Source organism: Oreochromis aureus, linkage group 9 (assembly GCF_013358895.1).
Source record: "Oreochromis aureus strain Israel breed Guangdong linkage group 9, ZZ_aureus, whole genome shotgun sequence".
Classification (NCBI taxonomy): Eukaryota; Metazoa; Chordata; class Actinopteri; order Cichliformes; family Cichlidae; genus Oreochromis; species Oreochromis aureus.
Window position 1 is genome coordinate 18,703,654 of NC_052950.1, and position 12,104 is coordinate 18,715,757.

General features: G+C 39.3%; 1 protein-coding gene across 1 annotated transcript in view; it reads left to right on the forward strand.

The window, feature by feature from the left end:
• Positions 1–324: 324 nt before the first annotated feature.
• Positions 325–12,104, forward strand: part of vipr1b (vasoactive intestinal peptide receptor 1b) — a 54,523-nt gene continuing 42,743 nt past the window's right edge. Inside the window, exons 1-2 of the mRNA XM_031732571.2 lie at positions 325–526; positions 11,917–12,007. Of these exons, the coding sequence (XP_031588431.1) occupies positions 476–526; positions 11,917–12,007 (142 nt within the window). The 5' untranslated portion in view covers positions 325–475. The remainder of the gene's footprint in view (positions 527–11,916; positions 12,008–12,104) is intronic.

The following is a 12,104-nucleotide window of genomic DNA, read 5'->3' on the forward strand; positions in this document are numbered from 1 at the left end:
TTCTTATTCTCTCCATAATCAATGTTTTGACTCTTTGAGTAATGCAATCATCTATGGTTCTAAGATATGCAACACAATACTTCATAAAATCTGCAGGAAAACACCAACCCACACTTGCAGGTTTTATTCCGCAGTGTGTGTTGTCACTAGCCTCGCTGTGGAGAATCGGCGTGTTTGTCCACAAACGCATGCATTGTGTTCACAATTAACCAGCCTGACAGACTTGTCAGCAGTCTTCAGGGACGTGACAGGCGGCGTGGAGTTGTGAATGGGAGAGGGGGCGGGTACAGGGAAGCAGACGCAGCTCTCCTGCCGGAGGAGCGCACACAGAAAAGCGCAATCCGATGGAGCGTAGGCGGTTTACCTCACACACCTAAACACGCGTAAACATACGCACTCACTTCTCCTGAAACACTTAAACCAGTCTCCAAAGGAGGTTTTTTACCCAAAGAGAAGAAAAAAATCTAAGGACAGGATGGATTCTGCACAGCTGCTCCTTCTGGTGTTGTGCGGATATCTGCCAAAAGTAAGTCTCTGTCTCTCTTCATACTGAAACCATTAATATATACTTTTACTAAAGGCATATTAGATTAAATCCGCCGTTGGACTCTTAAAAAAACATTTTCGAGTGTGTTTAATGTAATAAAACAAAAACCCTTTTACTACTATTTTACTTTTCCCGCTCTATGATATTTCCCGTTCATCTCCTCGTAAGACATCTGGCTTTAAAAAGATAAACTAGGCTGCTTCCACCCAGCAATATATGTGTGGTTAGGTAATTTCAGTAGCTGGCAACGTGAACAGTTGGCTTTTTTTTTTAAACCGTGAGTGTAGTAAAATAAAAGTCCTCTAAATTCTTAAAGATCGCACATGATAGTGGTTCAGATCAGAATTCGCTGTGAAACCTTTGTGTGTGAAATCCACCCGCCTGGCTGCTTTTTACTTTGTTCCTCCGCCTGTTTGATTCATTGTATACAAGTGGACACCTCATACAGGGCTCCCCACTATTTTCATCCATTCTCCCAGGTGGATGAGTGGAGTAATTTACCTTGGCTCTATTTTTACTACTTTAGTAAATAGTTGTACTTTCTCTAGGTTTATATAATTACATAGAAAGCCTTTGAGCATTGCCACCTGGTAATAAGTCACCTTTTAGTGGCACTCAGTGTTGCTGCAGGGAGTTTGTCTAAGCCTGCACTGTGAGTGATGGATGCATAGGCTTTCCCGCATCTCCTTAAAATTACACTCACTGTAGATGTAAGCAGGAGCGAGGCATGAGTCTCTGCTGGTCTGCTCGGTTGTACCTTTTGGTCCTTTTGTGAGCAACAAACCGAAGCGCCGTCAGTTTTTGCCTCATTTTTCAGAAATGTTTTGTCAATTTCACTTCAGTTTTATTTTTTTATTACACAATAGCACCGCTTCACAACAGTCAATATTTGAAAATATTTGGAATATAAAGAGGGCTCTCACTGCATTTCAGTAACTGATGGCAGAGATTTACTCATTATTCATCTGATCTCTGTCAGGAACCTGTAGTTTCAGTGAACTGAAGAGGTTTTTTGTTACAATTTTCAGACATGTGGGAGACAAAAAAAATAGACAAATATCTACTAATGGTTATAATCTTGTGCTGATCTGAGTCATCTGTCCCTGAAGCGAGGCTTCCTCAATGCTTTCCACAGAAGCTCTCTTCAGCCAGACTACACTGTGAACATCTACTGTAAGTGCCTGTGTGAGAATTTCTCCCCGCTCACCTCTCACGACTCTTTGATATCAGGCTCAGCCTGACGTTTTAGCTTAGCCAGATGTGTGATTAGTTGACATACTTTATTGGCTCATATGCAGTTTATTTGTCTCTTTTTCCCCCCCCTAAGTCTTTAGGTGGCTGCTTTATAATAACACACCGTGACATGTTTCATCAATATGTCCAATAAGGAGTTGTGGTGCTGAGTGAAGTGAAGAAAGTGGTTAAAAAGGGTATGTTAGTGGCTGGATGTTGCTGTTATTGATTTAACAGAATGCAGATGGGAGAAGGAGAAGAGCAGGGACAGGGATGAGAGGTGGTGGTGATGGTGGGGGCAATAATGATTTCTCTTCCTCGTCTCTCTCTGAATATGAAGCCAGGCGAGAAAAACCTTAAGGAACTTTTCTTCCAAATAATCACAGAAACCCATTTACACTGTGGGGTGGTGTGGGAGGTGCAGCCCAAACGTATTTCATTTCTTCAAACAGTTTCCGTTCCGATGCTTGGAAATGACTTTTCTGTTTCGGTTCAAGTGTGAAAAAAAAGCAAATATATTTTCTGCCTTAATATCCTTATGTGTCTGTACCAGTGGCTGAATGTAACTAAGTACAGCTACTCAGGTGCTGTTTTGAATTTTATGATCATTTAAATCTCTACTCCGTCTCAGAGACAAATATTAATATTATGTATTTGTCCGTAAGCTTTAGTGACATATTAAAACTATCATATTCCTCCTCTCAATTCAAGGCAAACCGCATATCTCCAAATTTGGTGATTTTAAAATAAAATCAGGCTGAAGGATATAGTGTTCCTTTGTTGGCTGACAATTCTTTTTAAATATTAGCAGGTTATAAACTTAAAATAAAGCTAGAAAATGCAGAAAACAGGGCTTTGAGATGCATAGTTCTCACAGGGCTCTGATCCTACAAACACATGGTGCAGATTAAACCATCCAACAGTTTATGAAGTTTGTTCAAAATAGCTCAACCTTAAATGTCTGCAGCAGTAAAACTCAGCAAACACATTAATGAATCAGTTATATTACCCCTAAAAAATCATGTAAGATAGTAAAACACTTCTACTCGTGGAGTATTTTAACAGTAGTATCATATTGCTTCTTAAAGTAAGCAAGTGAAGGCACTGAATACTTCTTCCACCATGGGCTCTTAAAGTTTAGAGATGTTTCCACTCTCTCTGCAGTCACACAGTAAGTCAGCATTTCCAAACTTTGCCTGCACAAAAATAGAAATGAAAATATCTGTAGCATTATAGGATTACTTTCAAAGGATAAACATAAAGAATGCTTCAGAAAGTAATGGTGTGCAATCAAAAACAGTCGTCTAAGGAAGGAGAAGGCCATAAGAATGCAGTTCAAAGCTTTTCTAAATGTGCATGTAATAGGATCTTTTTTAAATACTAGCACGTGCGGATGTTACGGTATTGTTTGGTCTGTTCGTGCTGTTGGCAAACTGTAATACTTAATCACACTGAAAAAATAGGGGTTGTAAATCGTATTTATATGAAAAAAATAAAAGATAAATATGAGGCCTATTGCATAAAAATTAATCCCTGCAACACTCCAAGCCTGCTCTACTATATAAATCTCGCTCTAGTCTACTATTGTGTTGTCCATTATATAGCCTCTTATGGCCACGCAATGGCATCATAATATCTACATGTCATAGTTTTGTGCATATAAATTAGATGCTGTGGTGAATTTAAAATAAAACAATGATTTTTCGAGGTGTTATAGGTGCACGGACATTAAAAGTTACTCGTTTGAGCCCATCGTAGGTGGTTGCTAGGCAACAGGATTACATCATATATGTAATATTGATAAGAACCTTCTGTGGCTGAAGAGGTACCTGTGTGTCAAGTTTGGTTGTTCAGCTCCTGATTGTGTAGGAGGAGTTTTTGGACAAACAAACAAACAAACAGACAAATAGGCGTTTGGTCCATTAGGATGTATGTGGAGAAAACTGCGCTGTGAAAGACTGATGTGAAATATTCCAAAATGTTAGCTTTATTTATCAAAGATTGTATTTCACAAATATGGCACAATTGATGAAACCTCGCTCTGAACTAATCATAGAGCAACAAGTTGTGTTAAAGCAGATAGACACGCAGAGCTGCTTTTGGTTATTGGTTACAGATATGTGTCGGCAGCTACTCCATCAGCTGATTTTGACACTTGTACTGGCAACTGGAAACAACACTGCATAATTGGAACCACATAAATCCACAGCCTGATGTTTGATCATTCAGAAACAACATGATAATCACTCAAGCTCTTTGAAGGCCATGCATAAGCACATTGTTCTCAGTAACTGAGAGCAATTCAAAATACTGCTCAAGTCGAGTCAGACGTGTCCTGTGCTCTTGTTTGTTTGGCTTGCACGGTGTTTAATCCTTCATTTTTGGCAGATTTGTAACAACAGGCAACCGTTATGTACATGCTGCTTTATTTTTTGTTCAGTGAAGTGTAGAATTGGCAAAAACACATTAGTCCACGATGTCAGACACGAGTTTCACCTTTCATTCTTCTCTCAGCTCTTCCTCCTTTTTTAAATTTGATTGTTATCTCAAACAATGACAGGCTGGGAGCCACTTTGAATAACAACAATCACTAAAAACTTAGAGCAGCATCCTGGCACTGCTCATGATGAGGTCTACGCAACCAAAACTTTAAATCCTGCAGGTATTTATGCAACGTTTTCCACGCTGAGACAACATGCATATGTGTTCTGTGTGTATACGTGTTTGTAGCTGAGTCTTTGATGAGGTCCACTTATCATCTGTACAATTTTGCGTAGTTTGGCGCTGACATTTTAATTCATTCCTCAATACAGTCATCTCCATAGTTGGCTGTCTAAGTGCTTGGTATTAGTAGGTTTCCAGTATCTCAAGCGGCAAGCACTTAGTTTTTGTCTCCTCCTTTTTGAGCTCAGTTATAAATCACTGTCACATCTCCTCCCCTCCTGTATCACTCCAGCTGTATGAATCCCTTGCCGTGAACTCTGATGACTGTTTTATCATTGGTCTACCTCTTTGTGTGCTCTGGCTCTATTCACAATATACAGGATTATGTGAACTAATAAACTACCTCCATGCAATAGAGAAAGCTTGATCCCAGCAGCCTACAGTAGAAAGCCATGCACACATTCCACTGCTATGTCTGTTTTCTTCCCTGATGAGGGACTTTGTTTCAGTTTGTCTTCTGTTTATGCAGCATTAATGGCTTTTGGGAAACTTCACATTCAAAATGAGTTACACTTTGCAAAAGCTGCAAGACACGAAGCAACTTTAATTATCATTGTCATATTTGAAATTGTTGGCTGTTACCCAGATCTTGTTATTATTATTATTATTATTATTATTATTATTATTATTATTATTATCATTAGAAAACACAATTCATTCAAATAAACATAAAAAAAAAAAAGAATTTAAATGCAGATTTGTCATTGTAGAGACAACACGGTTGTTGGGTGTTAATGAGATTCAGGATGGCCCTGTTATAGTGTGGGGAGTCAGCATGCATAATCACTAGAGTTTAAAACACAAACAGATAAAGTTTAAGTATTTAAACTTATTGAGTGTCTTGCTGTATATTAATCTCTATAAGTAAATACTTGCATGTTAACAGAATCTGTATGAAAGGGACACAATTTATTGTCCTGTTTTTGTTTTTTTTAACTTTTATTGCCAAAAATAACAAGGCAGTTCACATCAACAACATGACCTAAGACCAAATCTGCAGTATATAATGGGGTAATTCAAAACTTAATTTAAAAGGAAAAACAATTCAAATACATAATTTATACCTAAAAGGAAAACTTAAAGTTACTTTTACTCATAGTATTTTTTGACTGGAAATGACACATACAGATAATATGATGTACAAGATTGTGGAAAAAAAACCTTTTACATTTGACCAAAAATCACACATTATTCATAACAAACTGTTACAGTCTCTGGGAAAATCCAAAGTTCCATACCATTCCAAATAGTCCTGTTCAAAGATATTTTATAATTAGTCTCAGCATTTCTTGGTCTGTGGACATTCATGGCTCAACAAAGGAACTCAGTTGGCACTTTTGTGGCTGTAGTTGAGCTGTTATCCGGCTCCATGCAAAGTATTAGACATGTGGAAAATCTCAGAGGACGTTGTCGGAAGCCAAAAGTTTTCAGAGAGGTGAAAAAGAATCCAAGGATCACCACTGGCCATTCTGTGAATCTGGGCTCTGCTGGTGGCGTTCAAGGCAGACAGTCCAACGGACACTGGTTTGATGCCAGTGGCCATTGTCCAGGCACTTCTATCATTTTTTGCTTCATCTGCAGTCATGAGGAGAAACAAAATGTTATTTGGTCACAATGATGAAAGTGCTGCTCCCCACTGTAAACATGGAGGTGGGAACCATCTTTGGAAAATGATATCCAACAAGAAGATTATTGTCCTGTTTTTTGATTTTATTTTGTAGTCTGATTTCTACTGACCAATCACAGTTGACATTGCTAAAGACATGCGTGGAGACATGCAAGTCCTGAAACATTGCTGGCCATTCAAATTATTGAGAAGGGTATGCCAGATACTTTTGCTAAAATATAAATAAAACAAGTAATCAGAAAACAATCTTTGACAGTAGATTACAAAAGTCAAAAAATTCGAAATTTAGATTTTCAACTGTATGATGTTGTTAATGGCTGTCCTTTCAAGATATTTTATAATTAGTCTCCAGGATTTTTCTAAGATCATTAAGACATCAAACTGCAACTTGGGCGTTTCTGGTTTGAGCTGGATCTTACCATTTTTGGTCTCCACGATGAAGTCCCTGATATAGGACAGCTGTGGCTCCAGAGGTAGAGCTGGTCACCTTCTATACAGAAGGTTGGTGGCTTGATCCTCAGGTCCTCCTAAATTTCAAGGCAAGACACTAAATTTCCCTTGACTCTTGATGGATCCATCAGACAGTGTGACATCCATGTGACTGAAGTGCTTAAAGGCATAGAATAAAGTGCTGTATGAATAGGTAAATGAATCTTTTGGTAGAAACATCTTCTGAAGACTCAGAGTAGATAAGCACTCTATAAGTACCAGACAATTGTTTGGCTGCTAAATGTTGCAGTAGGTTAGCTGCTTAACACACTAAATAACCAATCACAAGGCAGCAACTCAAAGGCTTGTAGAGATGCTCAGAATGACTTGCTGAGGTTCAAGCTGAGTATCAGAATGGGGAAGAAAGGTGATTTAAGTCACTTTGGCATGGTTGTTGGTGTCGGTCTGAGTATTTCAGAAACTGCTGATCTACTCGGATTCTCTCACACAACAACCATCTCTAGGGTTTACAGGAATCTGTACAATAGAAAATACCAAGTGAGCGCCAGTTCTCTGGCTGAAAATGCCTTGTTGAGGAGAATTTGAGCTGATAGGAAGGCAACAGTAACTCAAATTATCACATGTTAAAACCAAGGTGTGCAGAAGAGCATATCTGAATGCACAACATGGTAAACCTTAAAGCAGATGGGCTCTGGGAACAGAAGACCACACCAAGGTCTACTCCTGTCAGCTACAAACTCAAAACAGTGGCTCAAACAGTTAGTTCGTGGTACTCAAATTGCTCAAATCTGCAGCAGCTGCATGACACTATCATGTCACTGACTCTGAGCCAAATCTCTGATGTTTCTGTCACATAGTTCAGTCAGCCATAAGGTAGCCCAACGCAATACAAGTAAGGTATAACTAAAGAAGTGGCCAGTGAGTGAATGTTTGACTCTGGGTAATCAGACTGCTGTGGGGTTTTCCAACATTTGCTGACTACAGATGCAAATCAGCTTTAATCTGCATCTGCCAAAGTAAATATAATGTTTTGATCAGTACATTTAGTGCATTGGTGAACCCTATTAAAGTGATATCATTACTACACCATTTTGCACACATTTAATAACACTATAGTGATAGCAAACAAATATTCTCAATGGTGTAATGATTTTTTTAAAAGGAGCTTTTAGTGACTAATGTAACCGTCACTGTACTTGACATTATAATTGCAGTGGAGATGTTAAATCACTCGTGCACATAATAAAACTTTCTGTCACAGACTGGAGGAACTTGTAGACTGCAATGTAAACTCACTATGAGGATTTTCCTTTCAGAGAGGTTTCTGGATCCAGATCATCTCTAAAGTGCTTCATTCTTACATTGTCTTACCATCAGCATCATTCAAATGAAAAACAGGGTTACTGAAAGGTCTGCCCAACATGAGAGTTAGCAGTGCTGCTACCATTTCCTGAGGATATGTTGGACTTTCTGCTGTAATCAGTCACAGGCAAAGACTCTCATCCCAAAGTTGTGTGGATTATGAGAGTGTCAGGATGACCTTCAAGAGAGCAAGCGAGGCAATGAGTAACACTCAGGGAAGGCAGTGCAGTGTAGACAGGCAAATTACAGCGAGGTTTTACATGGCTCGTACCGTGCACTGAACTTCATCATTAAAATTGTTTATTTTGCTAACTTTTTAAAGGAAAGCCATCTTATTATACTTTACAATGTTTGAATTATTAATATCCAAGAAGGAAGGACTCAGTCTGGGAAAACATGAACCATAGCCCTGGCAGAACAACAAGCAATCTCAAGTAATTTTTTAAATGTCATTCTTCTGATTGCTGACCGTTAAACAGTTTGTAAATAAATGGAGAGTGTTGTTCTGCTTGAAAAGGCATCAGATGAGAAAATCCTTATATGTGCTCTCACTGGAGGCAATGGTTTGCCATTTTTAGACAGCCGATAGATATCACAAGGTTAAACTAAAACGCATTAAGCTTGAATAAATAGAAACATTTCAAATGCCAAGAAAACAAAGAAGTCCTGATTATATATATATATATATATATGTATATATATTAAAACAGCTAAACTGTTTTAGTCTTCCTCTGTTTGTCGCACTATCTTTAAACATTTGCCCACAAAGTTCATCGCAAAGGTGATGCAGCACATTAAGTAAGCGGAAAAAAAGTCTGAGTGCGTGTAAATGTAACAAAACGAAACCCCACAAAATCACGATTGTATTGATTGTTAAATGAATATGCCTCATATAGAGATTATCTTAAAAAACACAAAATTTCCCTGGTAATTTGGAGCTTTCATACAATCCAAAGCAATCTTCTCAGGTGCAATAAACAAAATCTTGCTCAATTTACTTTGTGTAAACATAATGACGGAGTGGGAAGAGATGCTGGTTTCAGAATATTTTCCCCAGAATTTTAAAACAACTGCAACAATGTTGTTGACAGCCTCTGTCACAGGTATCCAGTTTACACTGGTTTGTGTGCTATAGTCTGTCGCGGCCAGTAAATAGGGAGCTGCGTCGAAGAATATTCTTTATTAATGAAACTTACAGGTAGATACAGTTTATTAAAGACGTGGTGTAGTGTAGTGGTTTGCACATTTGCTTAAAAAATTAAACCCCCAAGTTTGATCTTGGGGGATGACAGGAAGGGTAACTGGTGTACAAACTACCATGTCAAACAAAATTAAACCCACTGTGGTGATTCCACAGCATATGGGAGCAGCCAGTAGTAGCTTCTTCTGACAGCTTTTCTTGTGTTTGATCAATCATTGTTTGCAGGTCAGTCACTGGGGGATTGTTTTAGTTACCTTTATGTTAGGTTAGTAAAGCTGTGACAACAAAGGTGGGTTCCTAGATTGATAAACATCCTCATCAGTTATATATAGTTTTCATCAAAGTGTCAAAGGTGGGGCTAAAGGGAGGCCCCTGGAACAAAATGCAACAATGGGTGGATAAACACAGGGGATAAAGAGGTCTCGCTAGTCCTACCACTCTGTTAAAATTAAATATATTTACTGTTGAAAACAGACTATTTCTTATCTGTTTAAATCGCTGTTAGATCTTGTGCATCAGGGCATCTGCTATTTGATTACTGGTCTCCTAATATATGGAGGCAGGAGGTCTGTGCATGTTGCCATCATTGTAACTCAGCAAATCATCAACTGGTCAACATCTGGTAGAAACAACCCCCCACCCCTACTACTTGCTGGATCCCCCTGTGCCACCCGAATCTAAAACAAAATCCTGGAACTGCTCCTGTAAGCGTTATTTATGCATGAATAAAAACAGAGTTGTGAAGTAAAGCACTCCAGCCTTCCTGATCTCATTCAAGAATAATTTACTGCTCCTCATAATATTTTAATCTAAGTCTAATATAATGAGAAGGGAGTTGTTGTTGAACTAACTCTGTTGCTGCCAGAAGCATTGAGACTGCACCAATTTGTTGTTCCCAAAGCTGGGTCCCACTTGGATTCTACTATTTGAACTTTAATTAAAAGTAAAAGTCGGTGTCACTTAAAAGTTAAACTTGAATAGATTTTTACTACTAAAAAAAGGCTGATGGGGTGTTGTTGTCACCCTGTCGAGCGGGTGGACAACTCGATTTCATAGATATACCTGCTAAAAATCTCAAATTCGAATCTCAGTGACCTTGACCTCAAGGTCAAGGTGAGAGGTCAAGTTTGCTGAAAATTTTGTGAATGCAGTAACAGTAAGCGTGTCTACTAGGAGGTTGAGGGGTAGCACTGGGGGCTCCCAGTATTTTTAATGTTGATGTAATGGTCCTGAGTGTATGTGATACTGCTTACTGAGTGACCTCACTTTTAAACAGGAATATAACACTGGCAACCAGTTAGGTCAAGTCTCCTATCGCAAAGAAACATGTTGCAGACAAGTTGCGCTCATCACAGCAGACACACTCAGACTGATTGTAATGTCATAGAAATCTGTGTTTATAAATTAGATGGCAATTGTTTGCAAAGCTTCACTAATGAAGCGTGATTGCAGTCAGTCCAAGTCAGACGATGATTGCTTGGAGACAGGTTGTCTCCTACCAGGTGTCTTGAGCAATCACCTTGACATCGAACATGGTCATCTAGAGGTTGAGGGTATTGCATGCTTAACCTATGAGCGACCAGTTAATCACCCCATCTTCTTGTAATTCAATTCCATCACTGGGAAGCCGTCAATTTTCACTAATCACACGGTGTTCTATTTTTAATCTAGTGTGACTGTGCTTTTTGTGCTTCTGTTTTTGTTTTGTGTCTCCCACCTGCCTCTGTGTTCTGCTTGTGGGTCCTCTCATCACTGTTTTATGACAGCTGATAAAGCGGGACATTTTTATTAGCATGTGTAAATGTCACCTCATTTGGTGTTCGACCTGTGGCAGTTAAGACGGCTGATATGAGCCCAATATTCAGCTGATATATCAGTGTTTGTGCTGCGAGAGGATCACTTGTTTAACAGATGAACCTCTGACTATCCCATGCCTCATTAAACTACTAAAATGAGACGTGTTCTTTTTCATTTGTGATGGTTTGAGGTGTTTCTCTCGCCCGGGGTGCCGATTGCATCGCTGACTGCTGTTTACAGCAACGTAATATCATTTGGGAACTCAACCCTGCACTAAGTAGGACATTTCTGGATGATTGATGAGGATCATTTGATGTTTGACAGCTCAAAGGTGGCCGGGACTCATGAAGGACCACTTATAGAGAGGATGAGCCGAACAAGCGTAAATGCATCTTTGTGCTTTAGCCCTCCTCACTGTGACCTTTACTGCTTTGAGCGTTGCCGCTTGGTTAGCAAGGTGCACACTGAAGCTCTTCGCTAGGAGTTCATGACTACGCTCTGCTTCACGCCGACTTTTCTCTCCTCATCTCCAGTGACCTTCTCAAGCTCCTCACTGCTCGTCTTACACATTTTCATTGACCCACCGGCTCTCCACTAGCGGCTGTCATCATGCATTTTTCAGCCTGTGTTGACACAGATGAACAGTCACAGCAGATTACTCAGTGGCTCCCTTCTCCTCTCCCTAATTTATTTGCACAAGAGAATCTATTTCCCTGGCAAAAAAAAAGAAGCTCAGTTTGAGAACATTCCTTTCTGTTTAGCGTATTATTAGTCATTAGTTCAGTCTAATAAAATATAGCATGAAAAGCTGGTGTTGCAAGACGGTGATGAGAAAATGTTTACTAATATAACTGTAAGCTCATACTTTCTGGTGTTCTTGTGTGCACCTCGCGAAATAGAAGTTCTTTCTGTTGCAGCCAATAGAGGCATTTTTTCACTCCTGAAACTTAAATGCGCTTTCTGTTTCGTCCGCAGGTGCTATCGGTGCAGATGTGCGACGTGGTGAACGAAATCCAGCTGGAGAAAGAGCGTTGTGAAAATAGCACCTCTGGGAACGTCACTTCAGGTCATTATGGAAAACATATGTAGTCTCTCCGGCTCTTTAGGGTGTGCAAAAGGCTATTTAAAGGAAACGGGAGGCATAGTTAGTAAATATATAGTGA